Raw genomic sequence first — 18,849 nt, 5'->3', positions numbered from 1 at the left:
CCATCTTCCATCTAACCCCTCGTCAAACATGAAATATATGCAGTTAAATACATTGTCAAGTTGCTCATGAAATACATGATGAGAAATTACATAAAAAGAAATATAAGTTCCATTTTCAATCAACAATTAGCATTATAAGTTAACAAAGTTACCATTGACCAAGTGTAAAAATATGTGAGTGAACGTGGGAAAAACTTAAGGATATTGACTGTCGTCCTCGTTCCAACCATACCATCTGTCTCCTTCGTGTCTCATCTAGAAGCTATCTCTCCTTAGCCAACATTTACTGCACTTCGTCGTTGCTCCTCTTCTTCGTCCACCTTGACCATTCTTTTCCACACCCAGCTATAAATCTAAGTGAAAAAGAAACACCTCGCCAAAAGCACCAGCGATCTTTATACCCGTGTTTACGAAATAATTTAGGAGCTTGATATACATCTGATAATGATCACACTCCCGATGGACTTAATTTGAGTGCAACAGACACGATCATTAGCCGTGACGCAAGAAATGATGCATGAAAAAGCGTTTCACTCGAGTAAAGGGAAAGATTTCATTCACCATCTTATAACACTTAGCCACTGAATGGAAACTGGAGCTTGCGTGTTCGACTTCAGCGCGAAAAGAATACACCAAGGTAAGCTAGTATTCCTTCATGACCAGTCACCCGCGGCGCTATTACACTTGACTTTCACATCACGAGTACAGACAAAAAATGTTTCAAGAAGTAAATTTATTAGATCATAAATTTTACGAGAGACTGAGGCGATCAGATCACATCAAAAAGTAATTATGGATTTAAAATGATCATATGGATAGCTTTTGGGTACAATCCATCACTGTACCTCTGGTCTCGTTTGAATTTCTTCTACCAGAAGTAATCTTTTGCATCTTTATCATCATCGCTGGTCAGCAATCCTAATATTGGTTTGACGCACTTCTCCACTCAATTCTTGTATTAGCTAATCTTTTCACACCTACGTATTTCTTCCCTTTCACATCCTTCTTTACTTGTCCCATATATTTTTTTCGAGGTCTTCCTTTTCCGTTCTTGCCATTTACCTGTCCCTCGACGATTGTCTTCAACAGGCCATCATTCCTCAAAATGTGGCCTATAAGTTTGTTCTGTCTTTTCATTGAGCTTTTCGTGAGTCTTCTCTTCTCTCGTACTCTTCTTAGGACTTCTTCATTACTAACTCGGTCGATCCATTTGATCCTTATCATTCTTCTTCAGCAGCACATTTCAAAGGCCCCTACCCGTGCTTTCTCCACCGCTGTCATTGTCCATGCCTCACTTTCGTAGGGAAGCATACTCTTTTCTTATCTTTCATCTCCTTCTTTACATAATCCATAAATATCAATCGAGGTTTTATTTTTCCGTGCTTGCCTCCTAGTCCTCCATTGATGATTGTCTTCCTCAGGCCATAATGTCTCAAGATGTGGCCTGTCAGGTTGTTCCGCCTTCTAATTAAGGCTATTTTTTTGCATCAATGATATAAAATGGAAAATCGAGCATCATCCGAGCGAAAAATCAACCGTCATAATTAGACAACAACACATGAAATATCTATGTAATTATTCCCCCGATTAAATAGGAGCCTTAAAAGTTTAGTTTGCCAATTCATATTCATATTGAAATTTCTTTCATCGAGGACATCCTGTGTAATATCAGCTATGACCCGTATCGCAGAAATTATGGTAATGACGAAGATTTCCTCCCCGACGGTCATAGGGGGGAAGAAAATTTCTCCCAGGCGAATTTTTCGCCAGATTAATTCGTGTAATAGAAAAAAGTTAAATGTATATGTGAACATGTAAGACCAAAGCTGTTTCCCTCCAAAATGAATTACTGATAACTACGGACCACGAGCGACAGGGGAAAAAATATTTTGATTTCGGGAGTGATATGGTGGCATTCAAATATAAGAAAGAAAAAATTTACGTTCCATCCAGGTGAAAGATCGTTGACATAGGCTTAGATGATAGGATCCGAGAACCGCACAACACAATTATTCCAGATATCGTTAATCTTCCTCGGCTTTTTATGACTAAAGCACGTTCCGTCATATGATCCACTCATTAATGATCAACTGCCATTTTAAATCGCGTTTAAAAAGGATCACCAAGAGCTAAAATGAATGTTTTTCGAAGACGAAATATTATGGGTGAAGGATGGTGGTGGAGATCTACAGGGGCTCGGGTTCAACTCAAGATAAAGTTATTGGACACACTGAAGTAAAATCCTTGGTGAGCGAGGAGTCTTAGGGAAAGGCTTATCCCCCCTGCAATTAATGTGCGACATTCATACACCCTTGCCTTAGTCGGGGGTGAGCTCCATCCTCATCTGTTCGAACCAATCTCCCGAGTTGCATCGCTGAGTGAGTGAGTAACGAGGCACAGTGAAAGAAAATGGCTCTCTCACCCTAAATGTGAGATACTCACACACCTTTGGCTTAATCTAGGGTGAGTTTTACCCTAATCTATCTAAAAAACATCCAACTCGCATCACTGAGCGAGATATTACGGCACGAAATAATGATAGCAACAATTTTTATTTTTAGACAGTATTTAGTAGATAAAGAGTTATGTTTGTTTTTAAAGGTAGTTGTAGACAATGAAGCTGCAGCTACCTCAAGGGTGGAAGATAATAAATGCGATGAATAAGGGGTAAGATGAGAATGAAATTATTAACCCAGAGTGTAACGAGAGTGGGAGAGAAAGGCAGCCAAAAAAATAATCTTATCGGAAGACGCGATAGACAAAATAATTTTACATAATGAGGGTCGGTAATGTTTTCTAGTCTGCACACCGCCTTCTCATCATCATCCCCTAAGACGCGAATGGGTTAATTTCATAGATATTTCCAAATAAACAATTAGCACTTTAATTCGAGCCAATTTAAATATTTCCATCCACTATTTTTATAATCAAAACACTTTCGCGAACCGCTTGTAATTGCAATGAGTACACTCGTCTTTTATTTATTTATTTATTTATTATGCTTAATGTTCGCCCAACATGTACATAATTATAGGGCGAACAATACACGATTATAACTACAAAGAATAGAAAATAAATTGGTCACAGCCACAAAAAAGTAACAATCATGATAACAAATGGTAAAAATATTAACTAAATATTATCACAGTCGCGAAACATATTCTTAACATCTTTTAAAAAGCAGTTTTTCTTTTGATACAGGTCTAAATCATTGAAGATTTTGTTATATAGTACACAGATCCTTCGTATTGGCGTATTGGAACAATAATTTGTTGTAACCTTAGATATGTAAAATGTTCTTTTGAACCGGCTATTAACATTTGGTACTATTATTTTTATTTCCTTAAGCAATTCATAACATAGGCCCTTGTTAATGACATCATGCAGAAATAACAGATCGTTTATGGTTCTTCTATTTTGCAGGGTATGGAGACCAAACACTCTTAACAAATCACTATAACAAACATAATTCTCGAAAAGCAGATACACATGATATAATACAAAATATAGAAATCTTAAAAATCTCTTTTGAACTTGCTCTAGCAGTACAATATGTTTCTTTAAATAGGGATTCCAAATAACTGACCCATATTCCAACTTACTTCTTACATAAGAGTAATACAATGTCTTAAGTACCATCTCAGAGTCAAAATATTTTGACATACGGTGTATAAAGCCCAAAAGTTTACATGCAGTTATGCTAATATTCAATATATGTGAGGTGAAATACATTTTGCTATCAAAGGTGACCCCTAGATCCTTCCATTCATTAGTCCTATTCAATTTGGATTCTTCCATATGATAATTGCATTTGATTACATTTTTTCTCCGTGAAAAAGATAAAACAAAACAAACGTCTTGCTTCCATTCTGATAATTGTTAGAGGTGGCTAACTGGTAGTAGTAATGAAATTAGTGACTCACACTTCGATTTTGGCACTATAATATTCTTACAGCTAGCTAGTGCTATTTGACACCAATCAAAAGTAAGTGATCGCTAGAAGCACTTAATTTATGCGAAGCGTGATGACGCTCAAGTCCATCTAACTATGTTTCTTCCCATTACTGCAGAAGAGACTATGTAGATATGTTTTAAATAGTTTCAAAACGGATTTTAGCATGAAGTATCCATATGGAATGGATTCACTAACTCATGTTCAAAAATATGGTATTCTATTTTAAGGTTTATATCATGAAATACCTATAATTTATATCACTATATGTATGTACTATACCACTAAACGTATGTGCTTATACCTATATAATATATATATGGGTCAATGTTCATTTGTTAGTTGTATCATATAAGAATTAATCTATTATTTTTTACTATCAGTGCCTTTTCTGTTTATTCATACGTGTAAATCTAATGCTGCCACCAAGCATTAGCCTACTTGCAACAATATCTAGTAATAATGATATAATAATGTAATAATAATCTGTATGTCACGCTGACAGATAGTGAAATTCACGCGCATTGTCATGAAATAATAAGTGGCAAAGGTAATATATATTGATCAAAAAAAAATATTATGGACTGGGCTAAACGCACTGATGATGTTCATAGATAACACAGGCCAACAATGAATAAACTTTTTACTCAAAATACCTTATTCTTATGTTTTTAAAGTTGCTGAATCCAAATATGATGGTTTTAAAGTTGTATCTCCCACCATTAATTCACATTTTACAGTTAAATTTATGAAATCAAGCAATATTTTTAGAATTGAACAGCTTTTTTATAGTTACAATAAAATTGGAAAAGTAGGTCTAATGAGCGAAGATAATGGGGGATTACTGTTGGTACTACACCGAGAAGTTCAGCAAGCGATTCATCGCAGAAAAAGCGTAGTAAATACAAACAATTTTATCACGATGTAGTGAACAGTAAATACAAACAATTTTATGATGTAACACAGTGTATCATTGATTTCACTGCATACCGTATAGCGATATTAGACTAAAGATTAAATACATATTGCTTGGAAACTATGGGTGATACAAAAAAACTAAGGCCAGGTTTGGATTCGGCATATACAAATCTATAAAGATCAGCTATTAAAAGAAAAAAAGTTTTCAAACAAAATTTTTTTGTTGGCCTGTGTAATTGGTGCCTCTGATAATCACCTGTCTCCCCAAATGATGTAAGAAGAATTTCCGACTCTGAATGGTACGGGAGTCTGGTATCCAGCATGGGGAGATAGCAAATCACAAGAGACACTATCTCCTCACGTCCAAACGAAGGCCACGCGATTCGCATCATCATCGGCACCACTCGTCACGCAGAAATGACGAACGACCCTGCGGTTCGCAATGTTCCTCTCCTGCGACTCCTCCCGCCAGAGATCTAACATCCACCACTGATTAGCTGCCGATTAAAGGGACACCCGATTGGCTAATCGGCTCGATAATCCGCTCAGACGGGAAAGTGAAAGCGGCGCTGCGCTGGGGGGGGGGGGGGTGCAATACGTCCGACTGCCTTGAAGGGAGGTTGTCCAGCTGTTCCCGTGATGAATCACGGACTGCGGGATTCCGAGCGAGGAAAAATATTCGAGAGATCTACACCTACATACTACCCCGCAAGCCGCCTTAAACGGCGTGTGGTAGGGGGTGTTAGGACACCAACCTCTTAACCCTTTCTAACCCAGAGCTGTTTCTGGGAGAAATCAAATTTCAAGATTTTTCATTTTGAAAACTTGAAAATTTTACACTCAATGATAATTATCCTGACAGCTAAATACTTCGTCAATAAAATTTACGCTAAAAATAATATTTAGTTTAGATATCTACTAAATAGAGCTGAAAGTTTAAACATTTTTGATGTTGCTTAGAAGCAGCATTGGGTTATAAAGGGTTGAATATAAAGAGCAAATGCTCGAACAAAAATGGGGATCGAGTTGGTGTGGTGGCTAGAGTGTTGGCTTCCCACCCCGTGTGCTCGGGTTCAAATCCCGGCGGTGGCAGAGAATTTTCAGAGACTGCCCGATCCCTGCTTGAAATGTGTGCGGAAGACAGAGAGATCAGGACTCCTATGCGGGTCCTCTAAAGGATACAACACACCGGGGCCGGGAACCAAGTCAGAGATAGTTATACATCCGCGCTCCCGAGGAGGGGTTTGGATGGGAAGGAACAAGGAAAGAGGCGCTGCCGGGATAGGATCCCGTCGACGCCTCGCATAGTGTTGGAAGGGAAGGGGCGGGGTAAACACCTCACCACTATAGAAGCGGAAAGGGCCCACTAAATAGCGATACCCGGCATCAACCATTAATGTGCCAACGTTTTGGTGGATTTTTTCCTATTAAAAAGGAAAATCTATCGATCAAATCTTTGGATGCGTGCGGAGGACATTCAAGCGCAACTCTCCGTCCGTCGGATGGGACATTAAGCCATAGTCCCCTTGTCTCCTTTCGTTTAGAGTCAGCCTGTACCGACGCCGGGTTTCTCTCCACCCTTCCTTCCATACCCTTCGCTCATGGCGCAAATGTCCTCAGCTGTCCGTCGCCTCCTCCAAATACCACATTATACTCGAACAAAATTAGTGCTAGCATTTGTTAAAGCCCTTTATGGTTAGAGGAGAAAAAAACCCAAGTCTGTCCATTCGGCAAAATATATTTCTTAATTTATCGCCTCTACCTAACCTGGAGATATAATGGGGCTCTAATATGAGATCGGAATTTCAAGGTAAGTCTCAAATGTCACCGCCAGATCTCGTTCAAATTTTCTTAGAGAAGGGAAATGAATACCCATGAGGTGTAGTTTTTGTTTCAACCGCCAACACTCAATATTTTTCGAGATATATTAGCGACGGATAGTACCAGGGAAACGCAAAAATGTATGCATCCCGAAGCACAACAATACACCGTCAGTGCTCTTCGTCGTAGCAACGGTATTTAAAGACCGTTTTACACGGGGCACGTACCTGCACAATCTGACGTGTGTACGAAGGCGCAGGCAAAATTTGCGTCGTGCAAAGCCGTGAATTGCTAGAACACATGTGGGAATGCGTGGACGTGAGATGGCAAAATAGCCCCTGTTCTAATTTCGCTCATGCATTAGCGTAATTCCACGCCATTTTAGAAATTAATGCAGTTCTAACCTGCGCAATTCCGAGCCACATGTAAAACGGCCTTAAGGGTCTATGGTTGTGCTGCGTGTTGAATAAATTGAGGCATAATTTTATTCTTTCCCGGCGAATAGAATATTTAAACTTTTCCCGGGTTTCCGCGTAGGTAAGATATATTCTAAGAGCAACTAGACTTTTCGGGTTCTGACTCGTTACCCATTTTCAAAGCTACTGAATGAATATTTGAAGTGACCGTTAATGCTTAGCATCAGGAAGGGCGGGATCGGGAGTCCCGATTGTTGTGGCGGAGAACCGTGGACCAGCGTATACTTAGCTCTGGCAATCCTAATTCTTTTTCCAGCCTTTATATCAACTCACCAACCTGTGTGTTTGTCTGTTTGTTTGTCTGTTTGTCTGGTACAAATCTTGTAACTCAAATTTGACTCACTTCCTGTGAAGCAAAAACACTGAAATTTTGCACACTTCTTCATTTCCGATGACAATACATGAAAATATAACTTTTTCTCTCCAACCCCCCTTTAACCACCCCCCAGTCAACCTATAGCCCCCAAAACATGTTTTTGATCTAAGAAGTTCCAAATGGTCGATTTTCGTGTATACATTTAATTTGTGAAAACTGTACAACAGCTAATTATGATCTTCATATATTCATTAACAATTGTAAGGTTTTGTTAATGTTTGAATATTGTTTTACCGTTACATAAAACGTACGGGGTGGCATTTTTAACATAGGGAGGTGGCATTTTTAACATAGGGGTAGGCATTTAAAAGCATAGGGGTGGCATTTTGAAACATAGGGGGCTTACCATTCACTGAAAATTTAATAAATATAGTGACTTTTTTAATACGTCACTTTTGGTTTTTCGGGGTCACTGAGTTTTTTTGCTTTGTGTCATATATAAACGTTGCTCATCCCCTGTAATCTAAATATAAAGGCTGGTTTAAAAAAAAAAAAATTTATAAGAGCTTATTAGGGTTCGATTCCAAGAGCTGCTGATCGAATATCCGGTATCTCTGTTGACATTTTTATTTTCCAATCTTATCTCTATCGCCTCTTTAGTTAAATGATCCCAAAAATGGTTCGGTCGCCATAATATATATAGAATATCTTGACAGCGCGGAAACGCGAGAGAAGTTTACGTATCAATTTAAGCGTTTTCCTGGTACTTACCGTCGCTAATATCTCGAAAAATATTGATCGTTGGCGGCATAAACAAAAACTGCACCTCATGGGTATCCGTTTCCTATAACCTTCACAAATTTGAGCGAGATTTGGTGGTGACACTCTAGTGACTTTCCTTTTAGCCGGAAAACCTGATGTTTCCTCAAAAAAGTGGTTGCCTAGCTTTGTGGTGACCCCTTGATAATGGCGATGTATTGCTGAAACCGGTCGAGGAAAATTAAACTGTGCCGTATTGTGTGAAAAACTACTAAATTTTGCTGTTTTTCCAACCAGTATATGACCCATAACAAGTTAAAATAAGAAACCGCATTGAATACGCATTTACGGGTGTGGCTTCCTTCTTGACCGGTGTATACAAGTATTAACTTTATGTAGCTAACCTTTGACATTAATTTTTTCAATAGTTCTAAGGAAAGAAGAAACTTCCCTAGATGTAAAATGGAAACAAGGAAGAAGAGATGCATTCAATGCGACACATCAGGTTCACGTGACTTCCTCTTTCTAGATGCCCTTTGTCCTTGGAGTTTAATGATTATCGCTGTAGGAGATATCGATCTGAATCATAGATCGAACTGATACCAAACACAATTACACATGTGAGATACTTGAGAGCACATACCTCAGTTAGCAATGTCCTCAGAAGTAGTGTATTCAAAACGTTATGTAATGCAAGGGTTGACAATCCAGCAGCATTTTGAACGATAATAACGCGTTCAAGAGTCATCAAAATTTATTTAAGACGCATTGACTCCTTATAAAAGCCTTAAAGGTCTTTTTTATGCGAAAAAAGGGAAAAATACTGCGTATGAAAGGCATACAAACATGTTTAGTGAGTGTACCGATACCCTATTGAGGCGTTTAATGGTATTTTTAAACGAAAAAGAGCAATATAAAGTTTTTATGAACTTGGATTGACACCTCTCGGAAGTCCAAACACGTGTTGGGCTCCATGCTAACGTCTAAAAACGTATACAAATACTTACCTCCGCAAGGTATTGAAATGCGTCATTGAATGCAATGAGATGAACCTTATAATGCGGATGTTGTTTGTGCACAAGAAAATCACAGTAAATGAAAAAAATTATATCTTTCAAAGCAATGCGTAAAACAAGTGACTTTGTACGCAGTAACGCGCACGGGTGCATAGTCATATGCACCACAGATGACGCTCGCTGAGAAAAATATTTGGCCTGACCAGGATTCGATCCCGGATCTCCCCATTGCCGGTCAGGCGCGCCAGCTAATTACTCTGCGTAATTGTAATTAAATAGCCAATTACACTCTGTTACAAAAGTTTAATTGGCTACCTGACCGGCGATCAGAGGATTCGGGTTCCAATCCTAGCTAAGCAAATATTTGTTCACAGCGAACTTCATCCTTGGTGTATATGCATTTTCTTTGTTTGTTCTTCTATAGCAATATCACTTGAAATCTTGGGTAACAATTTTCCGTATCATATCTATGCAAAGTTGATAATTTTTATTACAGAATTTATTTTTCGCTGACGATTATTTTCTTCATAATGGCAGCGTTTTGAAAGGCAAAACACATTTTCCCTCGTAACTGCATTTAGTACGTTGCTTGGTAACTTTGGAATTGGGTTTGTGATGGAAAGTTACGCCTGTGAAAATACGCTAAATATAATGATGAGGAGATTGACCCTAGGCCCATAGGCTTATAGTGATACATGCTCCTTATCATTCGCTTGCATTTGAGGCAGCTTAGTGCTTCGAATAGCATCAACTCTCATAGTTCGACGAGCTTTTAATCTACCCTTCCAATACTATTTCCATTCAAAAATTGCTATCAAGAGGCTGCCTAATATTTTAAATGGAACTGATGTTAAGTTTTTACACCCATAGGAAAGCGTTTTAACGCAGAAAATACAGTTTACACTGCTTGCTAATTACTGAATAGAGTCACTGCGTACATTGCATTTTTGTCCTTCGAACACAACGCATTTTAAATCCATGCCAATTTTAGTTCTACTGTCGTCATCGTCCTGCCTCAATTACCATTTGCATGATCCACACATCAGCAGTTATATATATTCGCTAAAATTTTTAATTAAAGGAAGTGCATTATAATTGTCCTCCATAACCTTACTTTAAATGCGTTATGATTACGAAATATCTTATATAATCGCCACCAGGATTGAGGTAGATAAGGACGTTGATATTGCTAACACGTACATGACATTCGTATACTTGGGCGAGTTTTGCCTCCAGGTGCATTATATTTTGCACATAATTATTAAAGAGAAAAATAACCAAAACTTACAATATATGCTAATAAAATAATAATCTCGTGCTTTATCAGGATGTAGAAGAGTCTTTCCTCGGAAAGACGTAACCTTTCTACTGTGGGAATATTTTCGAATGAAAAAGTAAAAAGAGAGGTACTATTCCGCACTCGTTCAGCCACACATCAAATACGCTGTGAGGTTATGGGATCCGGTGCAGTAAGGTTTAATGCCTGAACTTGATAAAATACAAAGAAAAGCGGCGCGATTCGTCAAAAACTGCTGCGGGTGTACAGAAAGCGTTATACAGATGTTAAATGAATTAGGCAAGGAGCCACTAGAGACTCGGAGGCTGAGCTCTAGGCTTTTATTGCTTGTTTCTTGGATATTTCACTTTGTCACTGGAAGAGTGACTTGGACTAGTGAATTAGAATCCTAAGATGGGACTCTGCTAGGTAAGGTAGAGGAAGGTGCAATGCCCGGACTCACCGCGGCAGGCACGGGGTTGGTTGATATGGGTTGGGATGGGCAGGCAGGCGGAGATTCTGTAGAGGAAGGCAGATCAGATTCGGGAGAGGTAGGCGGGCTGGAAGGGTTGGACTCATCATCGTCTTCGGACCATTGGCCGTTTGGATCTGGAGAATCCGGAAATTCTTCATCCAATGCGTCGGTTGGCGCGTTGCGAATGTCGCAATTCTTTGTTCAGATAACATTTTTGTCGTAGCACAAAAGTAAATAGACTCGTGCACGTAGGACAAATTAAAAATCACAATAGTCGCGGCAACTGATAGCAGGGCATAGCGGCAGCAGCTTCCGTAACGTATTTTTAAATAACCGCTCAATCAATCAGTATCTTAGCATCAAAATACTTACAATTAGACTGAGGCCAAGAATTATAATGAAGAATAGAATTTGCATGAAGTTGAATCCGTACAATGCAAAAGATACTGGCAATATTTTTTTATAAAAATAAAGTTTATCTAAACTTTAATGTACGTAAACCTCCAAGTTGAAACTTTCTCAGAAATATTTTTGACAAAGGTATGTCCTATCTCCATTTTTTGGGTTAAGGTCGCATCAAATTTGGGTCGCAAAATATTTTGCACACGCAAATCAAGTAAGATAAAGAAACCAGTTAGAGCTGCGTTTAGTCTGGAGGAAGCCAAACAGTAGAGTTCACTCACCTGATAGCCTATGAAATTACACTTTAAGTGGCCTTCGAATTTTATGTACATTTTCTGTCATCGGCTAAGTCCAACATTCAAGACATCTCATTGAAGTACACGTTATCACTTTATTTCGTTCTCTGCGGAGATGATTGTGGATTCATGGTGACCGCGTCGCAGACATGAACCATAAAAATGAGTGAAAAGCATTCACAACTGTTTTCCGTGACATTTTTCTCTCTTGAAACAGCCGTTCAAATTTCTAGCTTCAGTAATTATCGAAACGGCGATTAGTCATACCACATTGTCCTAAGCTGTAAACCATATGTTACAATGTATGTGCCCATATAAATGAATTTTACAGATTTAAAAACCTTTAGCCTCGGTGAAATGGTATTAAGGTTATTGATTATACAGGGTCATCATAAAAAAGATGCGGTTATGAACATGCTTTAGATGAACTTTTTATATTTTTTATTTTTCGAATTTGTCGTCAAACACTTTGTCACATAATTAATAAATTAAGAAATATGCGCTCGATAAGAGAGAAACCCGGCGTCGACATTATCCTATTCCTAACGAAAGGCGCCAAGGGGACCACAGCTTAACGTCCCAACTGTCGGTGATGGGACTTCCTCAAGCAGGGATCCCGCAGCCTCTGAAAAATCTCTGCTACCCTATCCCTACTATCTTCCTATACATTTTGAAACCGCACCATTCTTTTAAGATAACCGTATATATTCCCATGATTGATGCTCTAGTAATATGTCCAATGTCGAACATGTATAGCTCATACGGGGTCGTTTTAATTTTAATCTAGCTAAAATATGAGGTAACACAGAATGATACCGATAAAATCTTAGGAGGAAGAGAGAGATTACTATAAGAGAAGAAGAAATATATGAGAGAGATAAGAGAATATTACTCTTCCATACTGTACTGCGGCTCAGAGAAGCGCACTTTTAAAGCGACTAAATAGCAAATAAATATAATCGAGGCTGTGAAACATTTAATCGTGAAAATTAGTCTATAACTGGGGCCCTTAATGATTAGTACCTCAGAGACACGTCAATCATCTACGAAGTTTCAAATTGAACGGTATACACCCAATACGTCTTATCTGTGCGCAGATAAAATTTTTTCTCTGGATTCCTCATCATACCTTATCATCATCAAATGTAAACAAGTTCAGGTTAGGCACGCGAGGCTACTGATATCTCACTTCCAGTATAAAAATCAAGTAAAGTTCCTTAAAAATTAAAAGAAAGTGCGCTTCAGTAACAGTGTAGTTTGCATCAACAAAGCATGTAGTACCAACCCGCTACTGTGCCAACCCATTAATCACACCTATTCAGCTCGTTCGGGAAAAATACTAGATAACCTGCGGTATCTTTCTAATTACCAATCAAATTTCGCATATATTTATGATGCAGTGAAAATGTTGGTGATAAAAAACGCCTGTAGGGAAACATTAAATTTGGAAATATTTGTATACCAAGAGGTCCGTAAAATGGTTTACAGCTTCTTTAACTTACAATAATAGCCCCTTTCATTTCAGGGAATAATTATCTGACAACTAGATAAAATAAGACCACCACGTTCGAGTGAAATTAAATATTCTCATTCTAAGCTCTGACTCCATCAACCATTCTCTTCACGGGAAAGAAACCATACGAGACTAGAGAGTCAACAACCAATAGCAACTAAATATTTTATTGCCTTAAAATAAATAATATTTACTAATGGAAAAACTCATTCAGCTAGTAGGTTAATGGTTGCATACAAAGCACGAAATGTCATGATAAGACGTATGTGTGCTGAACCAAAAGAAAATTTCTTTGGCCATCAATGACCAATCACAATAAATAGTGAGATTTATCTCCCTGGATAGGATGATATAAGAAAATATCCATCAACTTCCCTGTACGATATGCAGCTTGTGGTGCAAACTTCATAGCCATGAATAGGATAGGACAAAGAACATTAATCGGGATCAATACATTTCCCTCACGAAAAACTCAAAAATTACTATGTAAACAAATATAACATCTAACTTGCTTGGAAGATTGAGTACAATTTGTGCGAAAATATTCTTCATATCAAATTTAAGTATAAAATAATTGTTACTTATCGGATGGTGAATCATCAACGAATGAAGGATGAAATAATAGCGATTCTACGTCTAGAATTGTAACTGAGATGAGATGGAGAATAATTAACGAATAAAGGATGAATTAATATCCGAATTATTGGGAAAATGGGACATTTTTATGAAAGTAATGCTGAAAAAATATTTATTGAGCGGTCACAAAAGTCTCGAAGAAAAATCTATTCCAATATGAAACTAAATGAGTTCCGCCCCATCCCTTACCGTATGTGAGCAATCTTGTGACCCATGGTCTCGCCTAAGTGGCGCCAATCCGTAGTCTGGGCCATGTCTCCACTTCTTCCGAGGATTGAACTACAAGGAAGAGGTCCTCCGTGGACACCAAAATGGACTGCTAAGGCCGGAAGATGGGATCAGCACCTTCCCCCGACGGAAATTGGGCCCAAGAGGTGAAAAATACTCCACAAGGCAATACCAAAAAAAGCACCGAAAACTTTAGCCCGTGCGGTAAGAACACTTTCACGCACTTCCACCTTCATCAACGAAGACAGTTGGAAGAACTGATGAGTGACCATCGAGAGAGAGGAAGGTCCCCGCTATCTCGGATTGCTTACTTAGGAGAGCGCTTCAGGGCAGAAGTGAGTTAATGGGGGAGGTAGCCGACGTCAAGGGAGAAGTTTCGTGGTAGGAGTAACCGAAGCAGTTGGGGGCAGTCTTCGGCGGAGATAAGATAGTCAATGAGTGGGGAAGACTGTTGAAATTAACCGGAGATTATGGTTTTAACGAAGCAAGAACTACATGGTCGCCGCGACATCGAATGAGTTATCCGTCCGAAAGATTTCTCGATTCAAGACTGACCATTGTAGTGTGATTGTTTCAAACTCAACGCGTTTGCGGCGGTATGATATGGCGGCTTGCAGGTGGTTGCATTTCGATTTCATCTTTTCTACGAGTTTCATTATATTTGTGGTTTCACCCTTTACTATATAAATGCATTGGAGTTAGTAGATATATTATGAATTAACGCCATAACAAATCACTCGGACTGGAAATGGATTCTCGGTCTGTAGCGCTAATCACTGCGCTAAGCCTAATTAGAAGTCAATAGACTTATAAGCCTACACTTAAGAAGGGTGTGGAAATTGGGAAGGGATAAGGAAACAGATAAAAAAGGAAATTATAAAATTAAAAAAGAACATGGAAATTAGGAGGTCTAGGCGTGATATTCCCCATTGCAAAGGCCATTTTACGCGGGGCACGTAATTTCACAATCTGACATGTGTACGAAGGTGCAGTCAAAATTGCGACTTGTAAAGCGGTGAATTGCTGGAACGCATGCATGGACATGAGATAGCAAAATAGCACCTGGTCTAATTTCGTTCGAGCATTCGCGCAATTACACACCAAAATGAGAAATATACCATAATAATAAGGCCGTATAAAACGGCTTTAAGGATAGGTGCATATAGATCGGGAGTGGAGAATCTCATTGAGGCGACGCGAGCTGTCTCAGGTAAAATCTGGAATTTATTGGTACTTGATATGAGAAATCAATTGGCCCTATAGATATCTAGATGAAAAGAGATGGTCCAGAGATATTTCCATGAGCATGGGTACCTAATAAAATACCATAACCAGAATGCATCGTTAAATTTTCACTAGTGCGATATTTTCTTCGTCCTTAATGGAGTTAAAACCCAAAGACTCGCCAAAGATTATATCATTTCCAAGTTCTCTATACTTTTTCGATATCCATATTCCATGCAGCTCCAGTTCCCACAATCATCAGTGGAACGGTTGCTCATTTACGCAATGTTATTCTTTTAGAATACGTTTTCTTAAGTCTTACTTAATAATACTGAAGTCAATGGCCAAGCCCAGGATTAAGTGGCCTCGTTGAGAAAGAGAAGGAAAGACTACCAATAAAGAATTCCTCATCTCCTAGCATTAGGGTGGTTTCCTATAATTTTTTATTGCCTAAATCGAAAGATTATTACTCCTAGAGAACGTATTTCCCCCTACTAGATTTTTAAATGACGATATCTATTTTTTGCGATTGTGAAAGAGAGAGTGAAAAATTTCAAGCGCACGAAAACGCGACGGCTAATTATGATTGCTGGGAAAATCCCGTGTGACGTCATTCTTGTTCCGGCAGCCGCCGTGTGAGGCCATCTTGGTGCGAGGCGCCGCTATGATGCAGGCTGCTAGCAGGTAGCGCTTGACTTAAATAAGGATTATTAATTCCCTATCAAACGAAGGAAACTTTCCGACCATAGGCAATTTTAATAAGTGATTATAAAGAGATGTTTCCCTGAGCTCTGTGCCACATGCATGCATTGGTAATCTCAGACGATGTAAAACTCCTGACTACTCGTATAGAATCTAGGTCCCTGTGACGTCACGTGGAGTGTCATCGCATGGGCGCCAATCTGGCCTTTTTCAAATGAGGCTAAAATTGACCATTGCCATTCGTCTAAACTGGGATTTCTAAAACCAAATAATTTGTATATTATGAATACACTTATGGTGGGTAACGAATCGCAATCAATGCCTTTCGATTTCTTTGATGAAGGAAACTACCCTATTGTAATGGCATTTTCAGTCTTGGAGTCACCAAAATTTGTGGTTTAATAGTTTAAAAATTCCATTAAATTATCTTTATATGTATTTATTAGGTTTCAAAAATCATTGAGGCATACGTGATTTCTAAGTTGAATATTTTGGGCTCCTATTGAAATTGCGGTGGTCTCCGTTTGCTTATAACGTGGAGAGGCCAATGCTGAGTTGCGAAAAGGTTCTTGGAACATCCTTTTTCATCACTTAATTTATTTACCGCACTTCCACCAGTGTCAAAAACCTTCAAAGGCAAATAATAATCTATTAAAAAAATATCAACTCAATTTTGCGCGCTTTCTCTTCCTATATACCACAATATTTATTTAGACTGATGAGTACATATTCTATCACCTTTGACCGATGTACCATCTCGATTAGTCCATAGGAGGACCTCGGTGGGGAGCACGGGGGCACGTGCACCCCCCAGAACCTTAAAAAATGTGGAAGATTTTAATAAAGTCCCATTATCATTGTGTTCGTTTTGTATTACGATGTATCCTTGTGCCCCCCCCCCAGAAACAAATCCTGAATCCGCCCCTGGATTATTCCCTGCATATTATTAATTTAAAAGGCATCCTTTCTCTTTACCTGCAACCTTTCTCCGTGAAAAAGAAAAATCCAGCAGAGGACTGCATTAAACAAGAGCAGGAGGCTACATGTGACCACGTCAGAACGAAGGCTGAGGTCTCGACGTTGGTGGATGTGCTCATGCAGAGGGAACTTGGCAGCGTGCAGATGGATTTGTTTCCAAAGAAATTTGACTCCTCCAAGCCTCACTCTTTAATTAAATTTGGCTCGCACCTCATCATCCGAGCCAGAGCTGGGGTAAGCCTAAAACATTCGCACATTTTCACCCTCCGAAAACTTGCCAAGATAAATGCTTTCATAAGGAAACTTTGCTTTAAACGCAATCACAGCCATGAAGTTCAAGAATAGGTTTAAATCACTACATTACAGTGCCAAGCAAATTCCAGCATTTAAAGTGAAAAATGAGGATAAAGAGTACATTATATCCCCATGCAAGGGTGTGTCTGAGAAGAATTTATCCTTAAATTCCGAGAAGATACTACTCATACTTTGGCACATCTGTTTGGTTTTAATCGTTACGTTTAATGATGTATCAATATACCTGGCACCGTAAATAATTATAAAAGTACTTACAGGTTACATAAACTGCGGCAAAATATATTGCGGCTTAAATTCTTCTCAGATACACCTCCTTTAATTAAAAACATTACAAAAAGGTATAAAAGTTGATAATAAGTTTAACAATCGCGATAAAATCTTATCAATAGTTAGGCATTGAGAATACTTACAGAAGTCAGCACGTCTCCTTTTTCCAGCCTTTATATCAACTCACCAACCTGTCTGTTTGTCTGTTTGTTTGTCTGTCTGTTTGTCTGTTTGTCTGGTACAAATCTTGTAACTGAAATTTGACTCACTTCCTGTGAAGCAAAAACGCTGAAATTTTGCACACTTCTTCATTTCCGATGACAATACATGAAAATATAACTTTTTCTCTCCAACCCCCCTTTAACCACCCCCCAGTCAACCTATAGCCCCCCAAAACATGTTTTTGATCTAAGAAGTTCCAAATGGTCGATTTTCGTGTTTTGCGACCACAGTGAAAGTTATCCACTTTAGGCATATCCACATAGTAGGCATTTAAAAGCATAGGGGTGGCATTTTGAAACATAGGGGGCTTACCATTCACTGAAAATTCAATAAATATAGTGACTTTTTTAATACGTCACTTTTGGTTTTACGGGGTCACTGAGTTTTTTTGCTTTGTGTCATATATAAACGTTGCTCATCCCCTGTAATCTAAATATAAAGGCTGGTTTTTTAAAAAAAAATTTTTTATAAGAGCTTTTTTGTTTTAAATGGGCGTAATGTTTTACACTGTTTCACGCTCCAGCCACGGTGCATTAAAAAAATTCTCTTTTGTCGGCATAAAGGTAAACATGTAAATGCTGAAGCCATTCGGCGAGTTTTCTGTCTGTCGCTCCGCAGAGTACACTTGGCGGGAGAATCAATTGAGGAAGTGTAGTTAATGAAATTGCTACTAACCTTATACTAACTACTAGCAGTCAGAAATGACATGAGCGTATGGTGCGGAGAACGCACATTTGTCCGATCCGCTCAGTACCCGCCTGTCGCTTGTACGGTGTTTTTGCTGAGCGATCGGAATAAACCGCCCTCGTAGAAAGTATCATTAGAATTATTCCTTATGAGAGATTTGTTGATGCGTCATGAAAACGTAAAGATTACAAACACAGGCATGATAAAATATTTGTTGTTAATTTTCAGTGTTTGCGATTAAATTCTTCTCAGATACTCCCTTTCCTTCAATGCAGCGCAAAAAAAGGCATAGAAGTTGATAATCGGTTTAACTATCGCCGTAAAATCTTATCACTAGTTAGGCACACACGGAAGAAACTGTTAATTGCCT

General features: G+C 38.6%; 1 protein-coding gene across 4 annotated transcripts in view; it reads right to left on the bottom strand.

Annotated features, from left to right (window-relative positions):
- Positions 1 to 18,849, bottom strand: part of LOC124164563 (serine/threonine-protein kinase OSR1) — a 234,139-nt gene that overhangs the window by 120,504 nt on the left and 94,786 nt on the right. The window contains exon 1 of one of the 4 annotated variants that reach the window (XM_046541935.1): positions 14,046 to 14,340. The exons of the other annotated variants lie outside the window; for them this stretch is intronic. Within the exon in view, the coding sequence (XP_046397891.1) occupies positions 14,046 to 14,110 (65 nt within the window). The 5' untranslated portion in view covers positions 14,111 to 14,340. Of the gene's footprint in view, positions 1 to 14,045; positions 14,341 to 18,849 lie in introns of those variants that run through there. 4 annotated transcript variants of the gene reach the window in all.

Source organism: Ischnura elegans, chromosome 8 (genome assembly GCF_921293095.1).
Source record: "Ischnura elegans chromosome 8, ioIscEleg1.1, whole genome shotgun sequence".
Taxonomy (NCBI): domain Eukaryota; kingdom Metazoa; phylum Arthropoda; class Insecta; order Odonata; family Coenagrionidae; genus Ischnura; species Ischnura elegans.
The sequence above is the reverse complement of the archived record's forward strand: the minus strand, read 5'-3'. Positions and strand labels throughout refer to the sequence as shown.